This window comes from Leptonychotes weddellii, chromosome 5, assembly GCF_054177405.1.
Source record: "Leptonychotes weddellii isolate Sample4059 chromosome 5, ASM5417740v2, whole genome shotgun sequence".
Lineage (NCBI taxonomy): Eukaryota > Metazoa > Chordata > Mammalia > Carnivora > Phocidae > Leptonychotes > Leptonychotes weddellii.
This window is the reverse complement of record NC_138373.1, coordinates 88033858-88057384: the sequence shown is the minus strand read 5'-3', so window position 1 is coordinate 88057384 and position 23527 is coordinate 88033858. Positions and strand designations below refer to the sequence as shown.

The following is a 23527-nucleotide window of genomic DNA, read 5'->3' as shown; positions in this document are numbered from 1 at the left end:
AATTATTTTGTATTTATCTTTTGATTCTAATGTAAATCTACCTATTTTTCTAAGATTGAAATCAACTGTTACCTCTTCCATGAAACCTTTTCTGATCCCTCCTATATAGAAAATCCCTGTATTTTCAAAGTTTGCCACATTCTATCATGTATATGTATTTTTACACACACACATACATCATCTCTCCTTGTAACTGGTAAACTCCTTGAGGGAAAGGTCATTGTTTCTTTAGTCACCAAATAATTATTATATCTATAGCCCTCCGCCATCCCTGGAGGTATAAAGCTGAATAAGACATTACGGAGTTTCTACTGTGGGGAGAGGATATTTAGAGCTGCCACAGGGATAGGAATGGTGTTCATGCAGAATGTAGGAAGAGTACCTCAAGAGATTAGACAAGATTTCCCAGTGGAACTGAGGCCCGAAGTGAGGCCCAGAGCTTCCTGAAGAATAAAGGGAATTGGGCAAGAGTAAGGAAGTTCTAAGCGACAGAAATAGCCTATGAAAGGTCCACAGGCAAGAGCGTGGAAGTTAAAGTAACTCAGTAGTGGTGGTCAGCATGGGGGTAGGGGACAAGAGATGAGGCTAGAGCGAGAACGCAGAGGCCAAACTGTGAAGGCTCTTGCACATTAATGTTAAAAGTCTACCCTCATCCGAGAGTACTCAGGAGCCAATGAAGGGTATTAAGCAAAAGAGTGATGTGATCAAACCCGTTTTTAGATAGAACTCTGGGTGGAGTGTGCAGAAAACCTGGGGGTGGGAGTGGGGCCCAGACTGCAGGAAGAGAGCCCAGCTGGGGGCAGTTTTTCTTCAAGTGAAACACACAGTAATTTAAAGAAGGGGAGAGGCACTGGACTAGAGAACTGGATGGTTTTAAGAAATATTCGGAAAAAATGTGAGAAGATTTGGCGATTCACTGATTCTTCTTGGAGCCCACTTTTCTTGTCCCATGCACTTAGGATACTGTAGACCCTGTTCACTAAATCTATGTTCTCAGATTTAAAACAATAAAAAGCTGCCTCCTTTTAAAGATCTCCATCATAGCAACAAAGTAAGAAGCCCATATTCAAATGATGAAATCCACATTACCTAAGTTATAAAATTATCTGATATCAATAAATGAAAAAGTCACTGGGGTTGCCATTATACAGTAATTAGTCCCCCCCCACCCAACTAACTTTCTTGGGCTATAATTGACATACATATAACACTGCAAGTTTAAGGTCTACAATGGGATGTTTTAATGCACATACATATCATGAAATGATTACCACAATAAGGCTAGTTAACATATCCATCGCCTCATATAAGTAATTTTTTTTTTACAGTGAGAACATTTAAGATCCATTCTTAGTAACTTTCAAGTACATGGTATTAACTACAGTCACAGTAATTACAGCTAACATTACCTCTTCATCTGCCAATCCTTCCTCTTCCATGGCCACTTCTAATTTCTTCTGCCTTTTCAAAGAAAAAATAATTTAAATTTTAAATACATTCCTAACTACTCCCATTTAAGAAATATTCACTTATTTATTCGAGTTTACCACTTCAGTTTGCTATGCTAAAAAAAAAAAAAAATCAAGTTGAATCAAAATAATTATTAAAAATAGTTTTCTTTCTCAAAATATAAACCCAACACAGATTTCACTTTCTCATATTGGCCAAATGAAAAATTTGCTTCTAACGCTGCTTAAATCAATGATTAGCAAAGGTGACTAATGTTTTAATAAGGAAAATCTGTTGTCTAATATTCAAACCACCAAAATCATTAACATTTATCAGTGTTTACATTAGAAGCATATAAAAGTAACTACAGTGACTAAAAGTATAAATATTTAAGGTGGATATCCCTGTTTGAACCCTGATTCTAATACTTATTAACTAAATGAGCTTATGGAAGTCCTTCATTTAAAGTCTAAGCTTGATTTCCTAATCAGTCAAGAAAAAATGTTCAATGCAATTGAGTGTATTTTATTCTAATTCTTCAAAAACTGTACATAAAAAAAAAATTAACCACCAGAACATTTGCTTTTCTAGGTATAGCCAAGTCCAGTTATTCGTCATTTTTAAATGACACCGCCGAAGTTAGTTAAGCTAAGCACTGCAGGGGGATGTGGAGGAGAAGGGGAGGGGTTGGGTGGATGAAGTAACTAGTAACTACAGAGATGGTTGTGATACAAATTGTGCAACTCATTTCCAACTGAATATTCATTATTTTACTTCTACTGTATTGGTTTTTCCTAAAGATAAACCTGAGAGAGCTCTTCCTAATTAGTTTTGGAGTATGTTAGAATAAGACTAACTTTCCAGATTTACCTACATGGAAATATAAGGGTTGAGGATTGAAATCATCGTATACATTTTTCAGCATTTGTCATTTATAATATGTCTATAGGTAAGCTCTTTCCTAACCCATTATTCTTATGGAAAATTCATAACAAAAATATCTAAAGGCTGTTCATAAATCAGCACCCCAATGGCAATGACACCTGCCTACTTCCTCAACAGTTGTAATACACACCTTTGTGCTTATCTTGCTCATTTTTATCTTTTATTTACACACTGTTTTCCAAAGCCCAACCCTTAGAATGGAGCAAGCTCTGTGCCTGTCGTCATGCCCCTCTGGGCCCTGCAGAGCTGCTTGTTGAAGGATTCTGAGTTTTCTCCTCTACAGACAGAATACACAGTGGAGGAGGACCACTAACCTGGGAGGGTCCATCAGTATATAGGCAACTTCATTCTTCTGTCAAATCTCTACTGCCCCCCTTCCTCACTGTTGCCAAGACTACCACTTCATGAAATCATCCCTTACTCTGGAGAGAGAGGCAGTAACCTTCATCCGTTTCTACCATATCTAAACGAGAAGACCTGTGGCTTCTCTTGTACCTGCAAAGAAAACAGTGTTCCTCCTAAATGCCCTGGACATTTTGTTCTGATTGGTACTTTATTTGGCTTATGTATTTATCCAATTAGTTAAGCCTTAAAAATTCATCACATGTAGTCTTAAAGTATAAGCTTTTAGAAAATATGAGCTGAAATATGAAATACGACTTCCATGGCACCAAGCTGAGACTGCCTTTTTTTTTTTTTTCTTCTTGAAATAACAGCAGATACTTTTATTCTTACTTTCCTTTGTTTGGAAATAGAGGGCAAAACTGAATTACTGAAAGATTTCATCAAGAAAAGACAAGGAGCGTTCAAAATTCTGATGCATAACTTCAGCGTCTGCCTTCTAAAAAAGCAGTCTTTCTTTCCCTGATTCTCTTCTACTTTGTTCACTCTCCCTTGGTGATTGGATGATTTCCAGAGACTTCCATTGTATTTACAATTAGTATAATTACTCATACGTTTGGATTCATTTCTAACTGATTGTGTGGTTTCTATTTGTGTCGACTTTTTGGTGTTTTAGTTTTTCTTTTTCCCTTGCCTTATTTTGAACCAGGATTTTTTCCTCATTCCATTGTTTCCCCTCTACTAGTTTGGAAGTTATAAACTCTATTAGTCTGAAATGAATCAATCCTTAGCCCCTCTGTATGTTGTCCCTCTACAGCAGAGATACAAAGATCTCTAGGAACACTTTAATTATACTTACTTCCCTCCTGATAGTCCACCGCTGGAAAATATTTTAATTCTACTTTTAAAAATGTATAAGACATTATCATTATTGTTGTTTTTGTTTTTATGCTATTCGTGTTGAGATTTATCCACACATTTACAGTTAGATCTGTTCGTGATCGCTTTCCTTCAGCCTAAATTGAATCTTCTGGAAGTTTTGCTGATGGTGAATTTAGTTTAACCTGCTTCCACTCCAGCCTCTTTCATCTCTTCCTTTAGGAACTTTGGTTAAAGATGTTAGCTCTACTCGTTATTCTCCTTCATATTTTCCGACTCTGTGTCTCTAGGTTGACTTCTGAATAATCACTTAAGTTTTATTTTCTAGTTCAATTCTCTGCTCAGCTTGGCTGATCCGTAGTTAGACCTGTCCAACATGTCATACCCAGCTAGGCACCACTTCTGTCAATCTTTCTTGCTCCTAAGTTCTATTCTATTGTTGTCACGATCCTAATTCAAGCCTCCTTTCTATATGCCTGGACTACATCACTAGCCTTTCCTGTTTCTTATTTCTCCACCCACAACCCATTCTGTACATCACAACTAAAGTACTTTTCTAGAGAAACACCCATGATCACTGATTCTGTTCAAAAATCTTCAAGGCTCTCTACTCCCATGAGAACAGCTACATTAACAAAGCATCTAAGGCTCCCAGGAAATGCTGAAATCCAGCTCGAGGTAGACTGGCTCTTGCCTGACCCAGCACCAAAGGCGATTTCTTCTGTATGTAATATCCTTCCTCCGGCTCTTATATCTCCTTCTTCTCCCATTAATGCATGTATAATTAATACTCTTCCTTGAGAGCCCTGATAAATGCCCCTACCATTTATGACGCCCTCCCAGTTACTTTAGTCAAAAGCAATCTCTCCCTTCTTTGCCCTTCTCTTAGTGATGCTTTTCACTCTTTCATGTAATATTTATGGGCCTTATCTCCCTCTTCAGAGTTTTCTGAAGGCAAAATAACAGGTCGTTCATCTTTTTATTCTTCTACCTCCACTTACACTCTATACATGTTTTTGGATAATTAATAATATTAATTATTCATAAAGTATAAAGATATATCATAATTTCATGGTTGGACATGTTTTACTGAAGATATCAGCTGACATGTGATTTAAGTATATGGATGCACAGGACAAGAAACCATGCTGCGAAAATAACTAGAGACGCTGTCAGTATAGGAAACCTAAAAACAGCATACAGGGATCCACAATATTTATATTATTAATGGACAACACGTTTACACCCCACTTGCAACCTAACGGCTTATTAAACCAAACAGAAAATTCTGACCAGCCTTTACTATACCTGGTTTCTCTCTCTTCATGCTGTAAAATTAGGTTGCTGTAAAAATTCTCCAACGTGAGCTTGGCCACAGTCACTCTTTCCCGGGTATGGTTGCTCATAGGAAAGGTGCTTGTAGTCCCTGCTGTCATTGCCATAGTAACAGAAACTGAAACAACATATAAACACAAATTGGTCAGTAGAAAAACACTTTCTCTCCCTCATAATAAACTCTGGAGATGGTTTAATTTCTGCTCAGCAAAATTCTACCCTAACAATTGAGACTTCCAAGTCTTTCACATTATAAATAACACAATGCTAGTAAAGAAAGAGGAAGCAATAGAAATTATTTTTGTGTTCACACCACCAGGGGTGAGTAAGAGTCAAGAAGCACCAGGCCACACACAACACGGGCACATTTGATACAGAAGGTTGTAGTCAACAAGCATTCAAAACAATAGGTTCGATCACTAAATAAAATCCACAAGATTTTGTTAATGCCTATGCCTGCACTAAACGTAAGTCTCCGTAGAGTTCATGTAGTCCAGTTAAATAGTAAGAAGTAACTTCTGCCATAGAAATTCTAGGAAACATGAAGCAGTGCATCAAATCTGCACACAAACATCAGTCTGAAGCAATTCTTACATATATACGCTTTACGGGTAAACTGCTTTTAAAAACAAGCCCCTTTGAATGGAGCCCTTGTTGCCCTATTTCATTCTGAACCCTGTCATTTCAGAAAGCGCTGTAACAAGGTCGGGTGTACTTCTCCAGACTGTGAGGTCCATCTCATTTCCAAATGACACTCAAATGTCCATAGGAATCAGGCAGAAAACACAAATGAATCAAGGCAGGTGACAGTAGGGATGTTTTGGGACCTTAACTGGGCAATGTGTGTCTACTTAAAGCCATTTAAGTGCCAACTTCGAAAAACCACTGGGCCAGCCATTTGAAGTACTGGTTTGAAGAAGATACTTTGGACAATAAGACAAGGAATGTAGCAAAATGGCTGCTTCGTGGGAGGCGGGGGGGCAGGGGACAGACTGAACTGTGGTGGCTGCTACTGGTGGGCACTGACCCTAAGAGACTTGTCTCCTACAGTCTACATCAGGACCGAAAAAGACTAGAATGGTTTCATACAGTAAAGAGGTTTTTGCTTATCTGGATGGAGATCATAACAGACCTAGAGAAGATCCAGACTGCCAACAGTAAGCATCCAACATTGCACTATTACGATCACTGGGGGAAAGCATTCCCCCAAACCTGATACCTACTCCCCAACACCCACCTCTCCCTAATTACGTGAAGATACAGACCCCGGGTATGCACCTGAACTTCAGTAGACTCCAGGGATAATGGAATGAACCAAAAGACCTTTCTTATTCTTCAGTGTCAAGCAAGTCGAGTATAGGCTGAAAGTATACAATTTAACTCGGGCAAATTCCTGGTTCCACTGCCCTCTTACTGGCTTTATACCTCAATGTACTGCATAAGCCTCAAAGTCATTATGTCTAAACATGAATCTATTATTTTAGCCTCACAAACCTGTGCCTCTGCTGACTACTCTAAAGATCTTTAGAATAAGAAGTTGATCGTGTCACTTGTTTAAAATCAATTCACTTCTCCTCACTGCCCATAGCAAATCAAATTAGCTTGGCATGATAAACAGAGGCAACTCACAGACACTGAATGGTTGTACCTATCAGGAATCGTACGATATGTGATTCATTGATTTCTCCCTTTTTTCTCCAGAGGATTTAAGAGAGTGGCCCTTCCTATGCACGAGTGCATTTCCTCCTCACAACAGGAACTGAAGCTCAGAAAAGTCACAAGGCTAGTGTGCTGTGGAGTTAGGATCCAACTCCAAGTGCTGTCTCCAACTTGCCTGTCTAGCCTTCTCTATTGCCCCACCCCCGCCCCCTCTTCTCCCAACATACTCAGCTCTTTCCTGCCTCCAAACCCTTGTATGACCTATCCCCAATCACTTCTGACCTTTAAGATCCAGTTTAGCTCAAGTCTTCCTGTGATGACTTCTCTAACATTTGCTACTGAAAGAGCCGTAACATTTGGTATTCTTCCATGTGTGTTGCCTAGCATCTGTACCAATATATCTCAGATACTGGTATTTAAGCACTCATTTCTCTCTCCCACTAAAGTAGGAGCACCTCTGGGCAAGAATTTTTCCCCATTCATTTTTGAGTGTTCACCACAATAGCACTGTATCTGACACATAGTAGGCTTTAATGAATGAATGAGTCAACCTGTCAATGGGGGGGGGTGGAGGAAGAGCTGAAACAATTGGCAAAAAATACACTATAAAGGTTGGCTAATACGCAACTATAGCAAAAGAAATTACTGAACCTAGGAGTCAGAAATTTCGAGACCTAAGCCAGACCCTGCTGCTAATGATCGTAAGGTCTTATTCGAATCACTAGAACACTGAACTCAAGAGGGATTTTATAGTATTTGCTCTGTCTGGTTCACAGGTGTAGTCTAAGGCCATCTGAGATGATACACAGCAAAGCCACAATGGCTTATACAAATGTAAGACATAATTTGAGGCACCTAGTTTAATTTTTTAATGTGTTAAATCCTTTAACATAATGAATATTATTTTTAAGAACAATAAAAAAATAAAAACAAATGGAACTCAAGAATTATCATGGCCAAATGACTTTTGAGTACTCAGATCTCGCTCTTCTTGGAATGCCAGCTAAGGCAATGCTGCGACACCATCTTTAGAAACCTCAGAATCAATGGATTCATGTTCCGTATTTCAGGATGAGATGTAGAAAAGTCAAAGAAGGAAAAGTGGAACAGGCAGGATATAGAGCAGACACCGTGAATCCCACATAACTGGGATCTGAGGATGGAGGGAAGGCCGAGGAAGATGGACTAGAAGTTGAGGAATTCAAATAAATTTAGGAAATTAAAATTAAACAGAGTTAAACAAGGGTCTTATTTCAAGACTTCTCATCATCTTTAATATGCTAATATGCATCTTAAATCCTCAAAAAGGGGAGAGATATAAAATCTGCACTAGTATCCTAAGGAGCTTCCTTTAGGCATATGAAATTTAAGTTCATAGATAATTCTCATAAAGCACAAATAAAGAAGTGCCTGTAACTTTTTTTCAACATTTGGAGGGGGAGCGCGAAAAACTTAGAAGCTCCAACACAGAGCAATACCCAAGGATTTCATAGTGTTTTTTCATTTGTCCAGAAGATCTGTACCTGATAAGGAATTTTCAAATTGGTTTGCCAGTTCCTAGGAGGAAAAAAGGCCAAGACCCAACTATGGCTGTCCAAGGTCTGTATGTTCCTTTCAAAAAGTGAATGGTGAAAAAACAACCAACCAACCAAAATCTTCTGTGGTGCCTCCTAATAAAAGCACAAAGAAATAACACCTAAGTAATGCTTGTAAAGTCAGAAAGAAAGATGTGTGATGAACTCAGGGAATGGCCTTGTAAGGCAGCTGACTGGCTGCCAAGGGACCTCGTAGAGCAAGCTCTGGCCTTCAGCTTCCAGAGACCCAGAGCAAACAAATTCTGGAAGCTACTTTAGCCTAACAGAGTTCACAAGGGACTGATATGTATGACATAATAGCAATTTACTGAATTACACAATAAGTTTGAGCAACAAGGAACAGAGACTTGCATCTTCTGGCCAATGTATTCCATCCTTATGTAGGCAAGCTAGATATAAAGCCTTAATTAGGATCAGAAGATTGCTTGGTGAGCATGGCATCAAAACAAAGAGAACTGTTATTTAATTTAAATGTTTAATGGCATCAGACTAAGGCAGATTCTTAAAAATAAATAAATAAAAGACAGATCACTATCTTGCCCACGGTACTTTAAAGTAGCTGGAGATGGCCAGCATTAAGCTCTCCTGCTGACTGGGCTCTCCCAGAATGAAGCAAAATTGAGGAGCTAGATATGGGCAGAATTATTACTGAGCAAAACTTTGAGGGACACTTTTGTGAAACATGAAAAAAATTGCTAGGCAATTCAAAACAATTCTAAACATCAGTAATTGTGTGCATCAACAGTACAGAGCAATGTGAAGTTTTTTTAGATAAAAATGTAAGAACCTGAGATCTTTATAAAAGAAGGATAAACACAAAATCAGGTTTCTCCCATCATAAGAAGATGTAATGAGTTTAACTCCAAAATCCAAAGGTGGATGTTGAGTAACGAAAAACAATTTCCAGACACTATATCATCTAATCATGATTAATTCTTTCCACTCTGCTTTATACATACATACCTGCAAGTATGTATACTGTGTTTAAAAAACAAATCAGAGCAAAACCTATTCACCTTTGTATTCGTCTTTGTAATGAAAGTATTACAACACCTGGCAAGGTGCTGAGCACATAGTAGGCATTCAGTAAATGATGGTAACAGAACTCAAATTTAATGGAGTTGAAATTGTATGTTTCATATGTAATAGTTTCCTTTGGATTAAAAACTACAGAATCATTTAGTGTTACGTTAACTTCAGGAAAAAAACACTACTTGAGAGATATAATTGCAGAAAAAGCCAAAGTCCCACCCTTAGTCTTAATTAAATACTATCCTTTAGAAATTAGCTTTAAAAACAAGAAAAAATAATTTCCTTCTAACCAGACACAAATAGGCTTTAAAATTTTCAAATTAAACAAAACCAAGAACAGAAGTGACCAAATTATTACAAAGAATGATCTATATGACTGGCACTTATTATATTGCAAATTTATTCCTCTAATGGATTTAACACTGTCCTTTGTCTTTTACTAAAGCCCTTTCTTTAGTCAGAAAAAGAACAGGATACAATTTGCAAGTCTAGAATTCCTGGACTGATAAAAACAACACTAGGTGCCCTTGAATTTCCTGTTCACGTGTTTTCTCCAGACTCCCCTATTCATTAATGGAGACGCTACCAATAGTTAAGTCCAACATTCTTTCATTTATCAAGCCTGGGGAAAGGAGATAACAAATCTGGCACTCAAGCTACCTATAAATAGATGTGGTGTCTCCAACCATTTACCATCAAACTTCTGAAGTAGGAAAACAGAACTGCTTTACCTGACTGGCAAAACACACTACTTAACTGGGGATTTCACCTTAGTTTCCACATACTACATGTCAGAGGAATGAGTATCCTTAATGCTACCATACTGCCTTGGAGTAGGAAAACTTTTCTTTCTTTTTTTTTTTTTAAAGATTTTTTTTTTATTTATTCATTTGAGACAGAGAGATACAGAGAGAGAGAGAGAGAGAGAGAGAGCATGAGCAGGGGGAGGTGCAGAGGGAGAGGGAGAAGCAGGCTCTCCGCTGAGCAGGGAGCCCGATGTGGGACTCGATCCCAGGACCCTGGGATCACGATCTGAGCCGAAGGCAGAGGCTTAACCATCTGAGCCACCCAGGCGCCCCGGAAAACTTTTCTAAATGCACGTAGAAAATGCAACCATAATGCCCTAAGCTACGACAGGTCCTCAGACTGGATACCATATATGCCAGGTCCCTAAGCATAGAGCAGCCACAGTCTCCTTCCTCTGGGCAGTACATTCAGAAGAATAAGGAATTTGGTCCGGTGAAGGCTCGAGTTGCAGCACTCACTCCTACTGACTGGATCATTTCCAACTAACATATCCTGTGGGTTTACACTATGTGCCAGCACTGCACACGTTATGGAGAATACTAAGACGGATAAAATTTAGTCCCTGCCTTAGGGAGTTCACAATCTTATGGGGATGCAAAGAAAGGAGAAATTAGCTCTCCAAGGGTTTAAGAGTAGTCAAAGGTTTCATAGAAGAGGAGATACTTGAACTGAATCTTGGGGTGGGTGGGCAGGACTAAAGGTTCACAAGTCAGATGAACAGGGCAGAGGAGGAAGAAGTGTAAGGGTGTGAAACAGACTGACACACAGGAGTGTAGACATGGTTTGAGTATATTCAGTGAAATAGCAGAAGATGAAGGTGGAAGGACAGATAAGAGTCATAATAAAATACCTTACTGCCATGTTAAAATATACTAAGCATAAATGGGAGCCATTCAGGGCTTTTAACCAAGTGAAAAGTAACAGCCAACAAATAACATTTCCTGAGGGCTTATTACCCAAGTATCAAGAACTCTCCTAAGAATGGTACATATTTTAATGCAGTTAAAAGTCCTGTCACCAGCAAGACCCTAAGACCTGAACTCTACTGCCCACCTGCATGTACCTACCTACCTTTGTCCCCCATTTTCCTTAAGTTCTTATTTCCAGGTTATCTCTCAACTCAGGCAAAAGACCCAATGGGCATAGCATCCCATGATGGAAACCAAAACTACCCCTCAAGCTATAACAACTGCCATGGGGAAGAGCTCCAGAGGCCCAGGCCACCCAGACCAGTTTGAGCTTATCCACCAACTCACACAGGTGCATGTGCAAATGGACCATGTAGTGACCAACAGCGACCTCTACCTCATTATCATGCTAAATTCCCCACCCAAGAAAGAGCACAGGCCTCATTAACATAACATACAATGTATGTATAGGCATGTTTCCTTGAGGCACACGTGTGACCCTGCCTGTACATACGATGACAAGGATCCCCTTTCTAAATATTCATCCTAACCCTAAATAAAAGGAACCCGTTCACACTTGCTTGGGGAATCACAGCTTTGGAAATTATTCCCCATGATCTCCTTATCTGCTGCAAATAAAGCTGACTTTGTATGACAACTCTACCTGATGTAGTTTCTATCTGTAAGTCACCAAGGAGCTAACTCATGTTAGTTCGGTTACATAACTACCTCTAAAATCCTATCTGATTGGCACTTCAGATAAAGAATGCTAGTATAGGGAGGATAGCAACAAGGCTGGGAGTAGATTAGATTGAAGGAATGTAAATCAGGTTAAGGGGACGCAATAATAAATAGTCATGGGTTACAAACTTGTGGCCTGCAGTCATATTTTTGTTTGGCTTGCACTGTGACTTAGAATATTAGAAGATTTCACTTTAGAATTCAGATTTCTGGTCCTCTTGAAAAATCAGCTCGGTCAAATATGAGCCCACATGACTGCCTGGAACAGAAAAGCAGCAGCCCCCCTGCAATAGAGGACATCCTGCCCAAGTCCATCAACTTTCTATTCCCTTTTGCCCAACATCCTTCACACATTTTATTACCTGCTTCTGGTAAGCATCTGAAATCACAATCTTTGGTTTAGTACAAAATAATGAGGGCCTAATTTATGATAGTAGCAGAAAAGATTAAAAGAGGGGCTCATATATTCAGCTGGAAAGACTGAAATCTATAATTACCTCTGGGTTTCAGATTGGGATAAGCGGGTAAATGGTGATACCATTAATAATAGGAATTATGAGAAGATCTAAGTTGGTAGGGAAAGAAAATAAGTTCAAGTCTGATTCTGTCTGAGTTATATCATCAGACTCAGTTTAAAACTTATGCTTTAAAATGTGAATTTTAAAGATTTACATTTAGAAATGAAAAAATAATCCTGTTCCCAAAAGTAGCAAAGAGAAGGGGATGAAGAACAACATTCATAAAATACCTAAGAATACCTTGATCCAAAAAAAAAAAAAAAAAGTTAGCCTTTTTATGAGGAAATCTAATCATAGATTGTGGAAGGAAGGGAAGAATTATTCCATTAATGGTGTTGGAACAACTGGTTATCTATTTAAGCAAGCCAGATGTTCATTCCACTCCAAGGGTCAAAATAAATTTCAAACGGTTCAAAAGTGTGAACATAAAAACTAAAGAGAAAAAAAAAAAAAAGGAAAGAAAAGGGGAAATAAAGTAAAAAGAAAAGTTTAACTTCAAAAAAATTACAAGAAAATATAGATGAATAACTATCTGATCTTTGAATTGACAGGAACTGTATTAAAAAATCACAATAAGGGGCGCTTGGGTGACTCAGTCTTTAAGGGTCTGCCTTCGGCTCAGGTCATGATCCCAGGGTCCTGGGATCGAGCCCCACATCGGGCTCCCTGCTCAGCGGGGAGCCTGCTTCTCCCTCTACCACTCCCCCTGCTGGTGTTCCCTCTCTCGCTGTCTCTGTCTCTGTCAAATAAATAAATAAAATCTTAAAAAAAAAAAATCACAGTAAAAATAGTGCTACATATCATTATGTAAAAATTTGGAATATACATATATGGATATATGGATATCAAACAAGATTAAAAGACAGTATTTTGGGGGAAAACTGCAAAATAACTGTATATTAAAGGTATATATTGAAGTATAAAGGTATATGTTAAAAATAAATTCATTTCTTAAAATGTATGAAAAGCTTATAACACAGCTTTTTAAACATTAAAGTTGTAAAGGGAAAATAAGGACCCTAATAATAAAGAAACAATACTGATTGACAATATAGAAATAAAAATAGCTAACATCTAGAAAATGTTCAATTTTCCCAAGTAAATCAAAGATATAGAAACTTTAAAATAATATATTTGTTCCCTATGTGAAAACAGCCATAATTTAGGGAGAAACCCTCTTGGTCCAGGCTACCATGAGATGACCTTCTCATACACCATCTGTGTTTGTGTGTGTGGTTTTTTTCTAACTTTATTGAGATGTAATTGACATATAACATTGTGTAATGTTAAGACATACCAAGTAATGATTTGATTACATACAATATATGCATAAATCATGAAATGATTACCACAGTAAGGTTAGTTATCTATCACATCGATAGTTACAATTTTTGTGTGTGTAGTGAGAATTTTTAAGATTTACTCTTAGCAACTTCCAAATATACAATACAGTATTGTTAACTATAGTTACCATGCTGTACAGTACATGACCAGAATTTATAATTGAAATTTTGTACACTTTAGCCACCTCTACCCATTCCTCCTCCAACTGCCCTTACCCCAGGGCCATGGCAACCACCAACCAAACTGCTATTTCTTTTCTTTTTTTTTTTTTTAAGATTTTATTTACTTATTTGACAGAGAGAGAGAGAGCACAAGTAGGCAGAGAGGTAGGCAGAGGGAGAGAGAGAAGCAGGCTCTCCGCTGAGCAGGGAGCCTGATGCGGGGCTCGATCCCAGAACCCTGGAACCATGACCTGAGCCGAAGGCAGTCGCTTAACGGACTGAGCCACCCAGGCGCCCCCAAACTGCTATTTCTGAGTTCAATTTTTTTTAGATTCCACATGTAAGTGAGATCATACAGTATTTGTCTTTTCCTGTCTGATTTATTTCACTTAGCATAATGCCCTCAAGGTCCATCCATGTTGTCACAAGTGGCAGGCTATCCTTTTTCACGGCTGAATGATATTCTATTATATCGAAATATATATAATATATATTTTGTTTATTCATTCATCCATCAGTAGACACTTAGGTTGCTTCCATGTCTTGGCTATTGTGAATAATGCTGCAATGAACACAGGGGTGCGGCTATCTCGAGACAATGATCTCGTTTCATTTGCACATACCCAGAAATGGAATTACTAGAACATAGGGTAGTTCTGTTTTTAGTTTTGGGAGGAACCTCCATACCAATTTATATTTCAACCAACAGTGTATAAGAGTTCCTATTTTTCCACATCCTCACCAACACTTGCTATCCTTGATAATACCTATTCTAACAGGTGTGAAGTAATACCTCACTGTGGTTTTCATTTGCATTTCTCTGGTGATTAGTGATATTAGCCACCTTTTAATCTACCTGTTGGCCATCTGAATATCTTCTTTGGAAAAAAAAATGTTTATTCAAGTCTTTGTCCATTTTTAATCAGATTATTTACTCTTCTTGCTATTGAGTTACATGAGTTCCTTGTATATATTAACCTCCGTCCTGAGCTTTTCTTTGCTGGGAGATTTTTTGATTACTGATTCAATCCCCTTACTCATTGTTGGTCTGGTCAGATTTTCTATTTCTTCAGGATTTGGTCTTGGTAGATTGTATGTTTGTAGGCATTCATCTATTTCTTCTAAGGCTATCCAATTTGTTGGCATTTCATTGTTCACTGTAGTCTCTTACAATCCTTTGTATTTCTACAGGATCAGCTGTAATATCTTCTCTTTCATTTCTAATTTTACTTGAATCCTCTCTTTTTCTCTGTTAGTCTAGCTATAGGTTTTTCACTTTTGTTTACCTTTTCAAAAAACCAACCAAAAGTTTTGTTAAGCTTTTCTATTGTTTTCCTCATCTCTACTTATTTCTGCTCAGGTCTTTATTAATTCCTTCCTTCAGCTAACTTTGGGCTTAATTTATTTTTCTTTTTGTAGTTCCCTGAGGAGTAAAGCTATGATATTTGAGATCTTTTTTCTTAATGTATGCATTTATCACTATAAACTTACTATAAACTCTTAGAACCGCCTTTGCTGCTTCCCATAAGTTTGGACATGGTGGGTTTCCATTTTCATTTGTCCCATATTTAAAAATTATTTTTCTTTTGATTTCTACTTTGACCCACTGGTTGTCGAGGGGTGTGTTGTTTAATTTTCATGTATTTGTGAATTTTCCAGCTTTCCTCCTATTATTGATTTCTAGTTTCACATCATTGTGGTCAGAAAGATACTTGATATAATTCCTGTCTTCTTGAATTTGTTAAGACTTGTGTTGTGGCCTAACTGTTGGATGGCATGTTTTTGTTTTAGTCTGTTAGGTCCATTTGGTCTAGTGTTATTCATATCTGCTGTTTGCTTATTGATTCTCTGTCTGAATGATCTATCCATTATTGAGAGGGGGTATTAAAGTCCCCAACAATTATTGCATAGCTGTTTATTTCCCTTTAGTTCTGTCAGTATTTGTGTTATAGATTAGGCGCTCTGATGTCAGGTGCATAATTATTTACAGTTGCTATATATTCTTAATTAACCCCTTGGTCAATCCGTAATGACCTTCTCTGTCTCTTCTGACCATTTTTAGCTTAGTCTATTTTGTCTGATTTAAGTTTAACTACCCCTGCTTTCTTTCAATTACCATTTGCTTGAAATAACTTTTTCCAACCCTTCACTCTCGGTCTATGTGTGTCCTTAAAGCTTAAATGAGCGTCTTGTAATCAGCACATCACTGGATCTTGTTTTTTAATCCATTCGGTCATTCTGTGTCTTTTGATTGGAGAATTTAATCCAATTATGTTTAAAGTGATTAATGACAGGTAAGGACTTAACATTGCCATCGTTGTTTTCTGTTTTAGATATCCTTTCTTCTTTGCCTCGTCTTTTGCTACTTGTTTTATGAATGATGACTTTTTCTTTTTTTGGCAGTATGCTTTGACTCCTTTATGATAATCTTTTGTGTTTCTACTATAGGTTTTTTGTGGTTATCATGAGGTTTACACTGATAACATCCTATTTTTTAATTATTATGTTCAATTAGCCAACATATATCATTAGTTTACATCCTATTTTAAGCTAATAACAACTTAACTTCAATAGCTGACAGAAACTTTATACTTTAACTTCTCTATCCCTCACATTTTAGGTTACTGGTGTTTTAATTTACATCTCTTTGATATTGTGTATTCAATAATAAGTTACTGTAGTTATGCTTATTTTTAAGATGCTTATTTTTAAACTAGAGTTGTGAATTATGTTGTGAATTATGTGTCACCATTACAATATTTAAGAATGTGACCAGTGGGGGCACCTGGGTGGCTCAGTTGGTTAAGCGTCTGCCTTCAGCTCAGGTCATGATCCCAGGGTCCTGGGATCGAGTCCTACATCAGACTCCCTGCTCAGTAGAAAGCATGCTTCTCCCTCTCCCTCTGCCTGCCGTTCTCCCTGCTTGTTCTCTCTCTCTGTCAAATAATAAATAATCTTTAAAAAAAAAGAATGTGACCAGTGAGTTTTACACATTCATATGTTTTTATGATGTTGGTTAAGCATCTGCCTTCAGCTCAGGTCATGATCCCAGGGTCCTGGGATCGAGTCCTACATCAGACTCCCTGCTCAGTAGAAAGCGTGCTTCTCCCTCTCCCTCTGCCTGCCGCTCTCCCTGCTTGTTCTCTCTCTCTCTCTGTCAAATAATAAATACATAATCTTTAAAAAAAAAAAAAAAGAATGTGACCAGTGAGTTTTACACACTCATATGTTTTTATGATGTTAAGTAGCATCCTTTTATTTCTACTTGAAGAACACAACTTTAACATTTCCTGTAAATTATGTCTAGGGGCAATGCTTTTGTTGATTTGGAAAGTCTTTATCTCTCTTCCATTTGTAAAGGACAGCTTTAGGGCATATAGTATTCTTGGTTGACAGGTTTTTTTTCTTTCAGTATTTTGAATATATCATCCCATTTATTCCTGGACTGCAAAGTTTCTTTTTTTTTTTTTTTTAAAGATTTTATTTATTTATTTGACAGAGAGAGAGATAGCGAGAGCAGGAACACAAGCAGGGGGAGTGGGAGAGGGAGAAGCAGGCTTCCTGCCGAGCAGGGAGCCCGATGTGGGACTCGATCCCAGGACCCTGGGATCATGACCTGAGCCATAGGCAGACGCTTAACGACTGAGCCACCCAGGCGCCCTGCAAAGTTTTTTTTAAGAAATCACTTATAGTCTTATGAGGGCACCTTTGTATAAACAAGTTGTTTTTCTTTTGCTGCTTTCAAAATTCTCTTTTTTCTTTGACTTCTGACAATTTACAATGTATTTTGGTATAGCCCTTTTGGGTTCAATCTATTTGAGATTCACTGCACCTCCTGAATCTGGATGTCCATTTCTGTCCCCAAGTTTGGAGAGTTTTCTGCTTTATTCTTTATTTTGTTGCTTTATTTTATTTTGTTTAAGATTTTATTTTAGTTGAGAGAGAGAGAGCAGGGGGAAGAGCAGAGCGAGAGGGACAAGCAGACTCTGCGCTGAGAGTGGAGCCCAACTCATGACCCTGATATCAAGACCTGAGCCGAAACCGAAGAGTCAGAGGCTTAACCAACTGAGCCATCCAGGCACCCCTGCCATTCTTGCTTTAAACAGATTTGTCCCTTTCTCTTCCAGGTATTCATAATAATATACATATTCATAATACATATTTGCATCTCCTAATTGTGTCTTATAAGTCTGTAGACTTTCTTCACTCTTTTTTTTTTCCCTCTGACTGGGTAATTTCAAATAACCTTTCAATTCACTAATTCTTTTTTCTACTTTGTCAAATCTGTTGTTGAAGCTCTCAATTGAATTCTTGAGTTCACTATATTCTTCAGTTCTAGGATTTCTGTTTTTTTTTAATAGTTTCTATCAAAAAACTTTGTTGAACTTTTCATTTTGTACATGCACTGTTTTCTGAATTTCATTTAGTTGTGTGTCTGTGTGTTCTTATAATTCACTGAGCTTCTTTAAGAGGATTATTCTGAATTCTTTGTCAGATAGTTCACAGACCCCATTTCTTTAGGGTCTATTATTGGAGTTTTATTAGTTTTCTTTGGTGGTGTCATGTTTACCTGATTCTTCATGTTCCTTGACTCCTTGTGTTGGTATCTGCCATTTAGGTAATTGGTCTCTTCCCCCAGATTTTATAGGTTCAGCATGGAAAGACCTTCACCAGTCAGCTCAGCTTGGAATACCGGACAGATCAGCTGGTAGTATCTATGGGCAGGGAGGGCTTCCTATCAGGGTCTCTAGTTGGGTGAGGCCACTGCCCATGCTCTGAAGTTAGGGTGAGTGCAACTACTGGGTTCTGTGGTTGGGTGAGCCTGCTGGCTGGGTTCCACATTCAAGCAAGGGCAATGGAGGGCTCCCTGATCAGGTGGAGCTGCTGGCTGTGCTTGCAGTCAGGTGGGGCCACTAGCTGGATTCTACAATTACCTCTGGTCAAGTGAGGTCACAGGCTGTGTTCCCTGGCATGGTGGTACCACTGGTTGGACTCCCAGATTGGGCAGGGCTATGGCCTGGGCTCTGCAATCACTCCTGTTTGGGTGGGGTCTCAGACTGTGCTTCCTGATTGGATGGTGGTGCTGGCTGGACTCCATGTTGAGGAAGGCTGAGCCGAAACCAAGAGTCAGAGGCTTAACCAACTGAGCCATCCAGGCACCCCTGCCATTCTTGCTTTAAACAGATTTCTGTCCCTTTCTCTTCCGGGTATTCATAATAATATACATATTATTATATAGACAGGTCTCTGTGGTTGGACAGGGCCTCTGGCTATGCTCTGTAATCAAACAGACTACAGGCTGTGCCCCAAGGTTGGGCAAGGTCTCAGGTTGCACTTCACAATCAGGTAAGCTGTTGGCTGTGCTCCATCCACTGTTGGAGAAGATCGCTGGCTGAGTTCTCTGGTTGGGAGGGGCTCTGTCTGTGTTCTACAGTTAGATGGGCTAGAGATTGTGCTCTGCAAATGGACAGGGTTGCTGTCCAGGCTTCCTCATCAGGTGAGGCTGCAGGCTACGTTCCCACTTGGACAGGTCACTGGCTGGGCTCCCTGCCTAGGAGAGGAAGCAGGCTGTGTTCAACAATCAGGCAGAGCCACAGGCTGTGCTCTGTTGCAGGGCAGGACTGTCATGTGGGCTGAGCAACTGGGTAGTACTATAGACTGGGCTCTAAGGCTGTCCAGGCTCACTGTTCAGATTTCCTGGTTATGCAGTGCCAGAAGCTATCCTTAATATAGTATACTTACCAGGGCTGCTGGCTTGGCTCCCTGCCCAAGTGGGGCTGTAGGATAGGCCCTGTGGCTGCACAGATTCTTTGGCCAGGTGGGAATGGAGGCTATACTCAGCACTGGAACAGAGTTGTGAATGTGCTTCCCTGCCCGTGTGGGGCCATAGAACAGGCTCCATACTCGGTATGGCTTGTTGGCTGGGGACCCAAATAAGGCAGAGCTGTCAATCAAGCTCCCTAATAAACAAGGCCACTGATTTGGCACTGCAGATCGGCAGAGCAGCTGGCTGGGGTCTCTGCTCAGGCACCACTGTAAGCAGGAATATGGTCCACCAAGATCTGAGCACCGGGTGGTAGAAACCCAGCCTCCTTCTCTGTCTATCTGATCCCCAGGAGAAGAGCCCTGAAGATTTTCCCAGTGAGCCCTGTGAGGTAAGACCTGAGTGGGCATCCCTGGATGGGATACATGCCGGAGGAGCTGGATGTCCACCTTGGGCTCTTTTTCCCACTGGAAAAACCATAGGCCCAGGGGGGCCTTCTCAGTACAGCACTGTGCCGGCCTGGGGGGCAATGAGGTCAGAGTATGTGGCCCTTCTCAGTCTCTGTGATACAGAGGGTTGCTTCAGCCTCATACCTGGGTTCTGGGATTATTACAGTGGTATTGTCTATAGGTAGTTGCTAGTTGGTCTTCTTACAAGGGAGGCTGAAGTTGGAAACAATCTATGTCACCACCTTGATGATATCACTCTCTGTGCTTATGTTAATTGATAGGAATATAATCCTTTCTGGTAGAGAGTATAGTAATTTGTATTAAGAACCTTAAGGTTTTGTAGGGTTTTTTGACATAATAATTTTACCTTTAGGAATCTATCATAAGAAAGTAATAAAAATTGCAGCAAAGATTTATAGAGTTGTTTTTAAATCAAAGTATTTAAAATAGCAAATAAAACAAGTGTTTAAAATTAGGTGAAATGATTGATGGAATGATGATAGCACAAAATACCACAGAAACACTGAAGAAAATTTCCCCCCCAAAATTTAACATGAGACATAATATGAAGTAAACAAGGTACAAAGCTCTATCTACAGGTAAAATATGAACTCAACGATATGGGGGGAAAATGGAGGTAAATTATGGCATAAAATTATGGATAAATTTTGTCCTTTATCATCTTTTAAATATTCCAATTTTTCCACAATGAGAAAACAATGATTTTTATAATAAGAAAAAAAAAGTACTTCAGAGTAATTGTGTGAGGGCAGATGTGGGAGCAGTAAAAGGGAATCAAACTGAATTCTTCAGCCCACAAAGGTGGTTTCCCAGGTACCACTGTACTTGGGAGTTTTTTCCTATGAACCAAATTCTTAGTTCTGGTTTAGTAGAGGATAATGAAGAACAGCAAAAAGAGTCTGAGTCATGGAATAAAATTAAACACAAACCATAAGACTGATGAGAATTCTGAAAAGTTGTCCAGTCATATCTTGCACTTTTTTTTAGGAAAACAGATTTTTAGTGGCTTATACTTGTGCATGTTTACAAGGGCTCAAACTGTTTGTTACTCTCTTAAATAGTTGTCTACTGGGGACGCCAAAGACCCATCTCAAAATCAAAAAACAGGGCAGCATGAATCTTAACTAAATTAACTTCAAGTCTTATTTAAGGTAAGGGAACTACTCCAAAATCTTAAGAGACAAAATGAGCGCTCTAGCTTCAAAGATCCCCACTCCCCTTACTCCTTCTTTAAAGGAGATACAGCCTGATTCAAAGCACCAGTACAACCAAAAATGCCTATTTTGTGCTAAAAGGCGAAGGTTTGGTATGATCAGAGAACACCAATGAAGTGGTGAGAGGTGGTGTGACGCACTGTAAAGGAAAGGGGAGGAACAAGCTTGGTGGAGCAGCCCACACACATACATCAGTCAGTGGCCCAACTGGAAGAAGCTGCTCATCTTCCAACTCTTGCCTTGCACTTTCTTAAAAGTAAGTGTCTAATAGGAATGGGAATGGGAGAGAAAGATAGAGAGAAATAGACTGACCGTCATACCCAAAACAAAACCTGAAAATAGGCTTAAGTTTAAGTGAGAATGTAAAATACAAATTTCCCCAGAATGAATCTGATTAAAAAGATAAACTCATAGTTTAATTTTCCCATTCACGCAAAAATATTCAAAGCTTCTAAGTCACTGAAGAGGTTCAAGAGAGATGTGGATTCCTCCATTTTATATTCCCTGATTTTAGTTTTAAAAATTATTACTGCGTTATCTTGTTTGCCGCTCTTTTTGAAATGACAACCACTCACTGAAAGAGATCAGACTGATTTAACAACGTAAAAGCCAGAAGCAGCAATGCTTTTTGAGGGCAAAAATTGGATTAGACTAAAAATAAAACATGGTATCACCAAGCTTACAATTTTAAAATGTAAGTAGCTCTGAGTTACTTTTAGTTATTCTGAGTCATTTAAACTCTCCCAAGAGGCTTTTTGACCATCACAAGTGACCAACAAAAACTGCTCCCAGCTAAAAGCAGACATACCATGTGACTCATAAGATTCAGATATTGTGTTAAACACACAGATCACTTGCCTTCTGCAACCATGAGAAAATCCAGAAGGTACTCCACCTCATTTAAGACACTTAAATCTTTAAGGCAGAAAAAACCGTTTTCAGTGCTACTGACCTTTATAATTAATATCTGGACAGCTGATTAGCTAAGTATCACATGGAGTCATACCATTTTATTGACTTGTGATCTTTTGTGATCGTTAGAACACAATTCTGGTTTATTTGGAAAAAAATATAGGCAAGGGAAAAAATGCCTAAGATGGAATAAAAAGTAAACTGTATAGTTTGTTGTCCTCAAGGATATCCTGTAATTCTGGCAAATCCTCCCATAAATCAGTTTATGAGTTCAATTCTGTTCAGCATTTTTCTGGATTTCACTAACAGTCTAAGGTGGCAAATTTAGTTCACCAACACACAAGACTGTTAGAATCACAGAACCCGAAAACAGAAGCTGTATTATCTAATCCATCTCCCTCACTTTACAAAGTGCAGCCCACGGTCATTTGGCTATCTGGTGGAAAAGCCTGGACCAGAACCAGTCACTCGACCTTCAGGTGGAGCTCCCAGCCTAGCAGGAGAGTCCATAGTGCGGTGGCAGCTCTCAGACTCCATATGACCCTGTGGAGAAGCTGGCTCTCAGGACACTGACAGCCAGGGCCAAGGTCGGTACTACATGGTGTCTCTGAGCTCTAAATCACTAAATCACTGTTTACTGTCTTATGATTACAGGTCTGTGGATCAAATAACTGGTTTCTGCCTGCTTTTCAGATAACTGAAGAATGACATTTTTACTCCAAACTTTCTAAAAACCAAAAAACTATGACTAAAGCCTTCTTGAAAGCAATTAGGATTTCGCTTACAGAAGTTAACCACCAAGAAGTGATCTAAATTCAGCCTGGGACCCTACCTCTATCTATGATTCCTTGTAAAAATAACCCCAAAGTGAGGTTTTCAAAGTCTTATATACTACATGGAATCATGCGTACTCCTTGTCTGTGACACCTGAGCATGAGGGCAAAGCTAAGTGTACATAGATTCAGAGGCCTGGAATCTGCCACAGGTATTCTATAACATGAAATAAGATTTCTAAAATATAAAAGTGTACTTTTTTTCTTTCCAAACTGGAAATATCTTTCTTCTATTTATGAAAGCAAAACGTTTCCTGTAAAAATGTGAAAATATCCAGAAGTATATAAATTGCAACGTGAAAGGGACCTCGCACTCCTACCTCCCATACCACCCAGTTTTAACTGCTGGGCGCCAGACTGGCGTTCCACTGCCAGGATTTAAATTCTGGCTCTGGCACTGACGAACTCTGAGAGTTCTCAGGGTGTCAGTGTCCTTATCTACAAAACAGAGATAATGACGGCGTGTGAGAATTAAGTTGTTTACAAAGTGTAGGTATTGTTCCGAGCACTTAAAACATACTAACAAATCTTAATAAAGTGGCTGACTGATAGATGTTAGAGCACTGAACAGTGCCTGGGCCTTAGTCACGTGCTCACTGAACGTCAATTGTCCTGATGA

General features: G+C 39.0%; 2 protein-coding genes across 2 annotated transcripts in view; one reads left to right on the top strand and one right to left on the bottom strand.

The window, feature by feature from the left end:
• The window catches only part of ITPR2 (inositol 1,4,5-trisphosphate receptor type 2), an 838078-nt gene that overhangs the window by 23338 nt on the left and 791213 nt on the right, over positions 1–23527 (top strand). The gene's annotated exons all lie outside the window — the stretch shown is intronic.
• Positions 1–23527, bottom strand: part of STK38L (serine/threonine kinase 38 like) — a 76592-nt gene that overhangs the window by 17711 nt on the left and 35354 nt on the right. Inside the window, exons 2-3 of the mRNA XM_081820503.1 lie at positions 4924–5068; positions 1410–1461 (exon numbers count right to left, since the gene is read on the bottom strand). Coding sequence (XP_081676629.1) covers positions 1410–1461; positions 4924–5057 — 186 coding nt within the window. The 5' untranslated portion in view covers positions 5058–5068. The remainder of the gene's footprint in view (positions 1–1409; positions 1462–4923; positions 5069–23527) is intronic.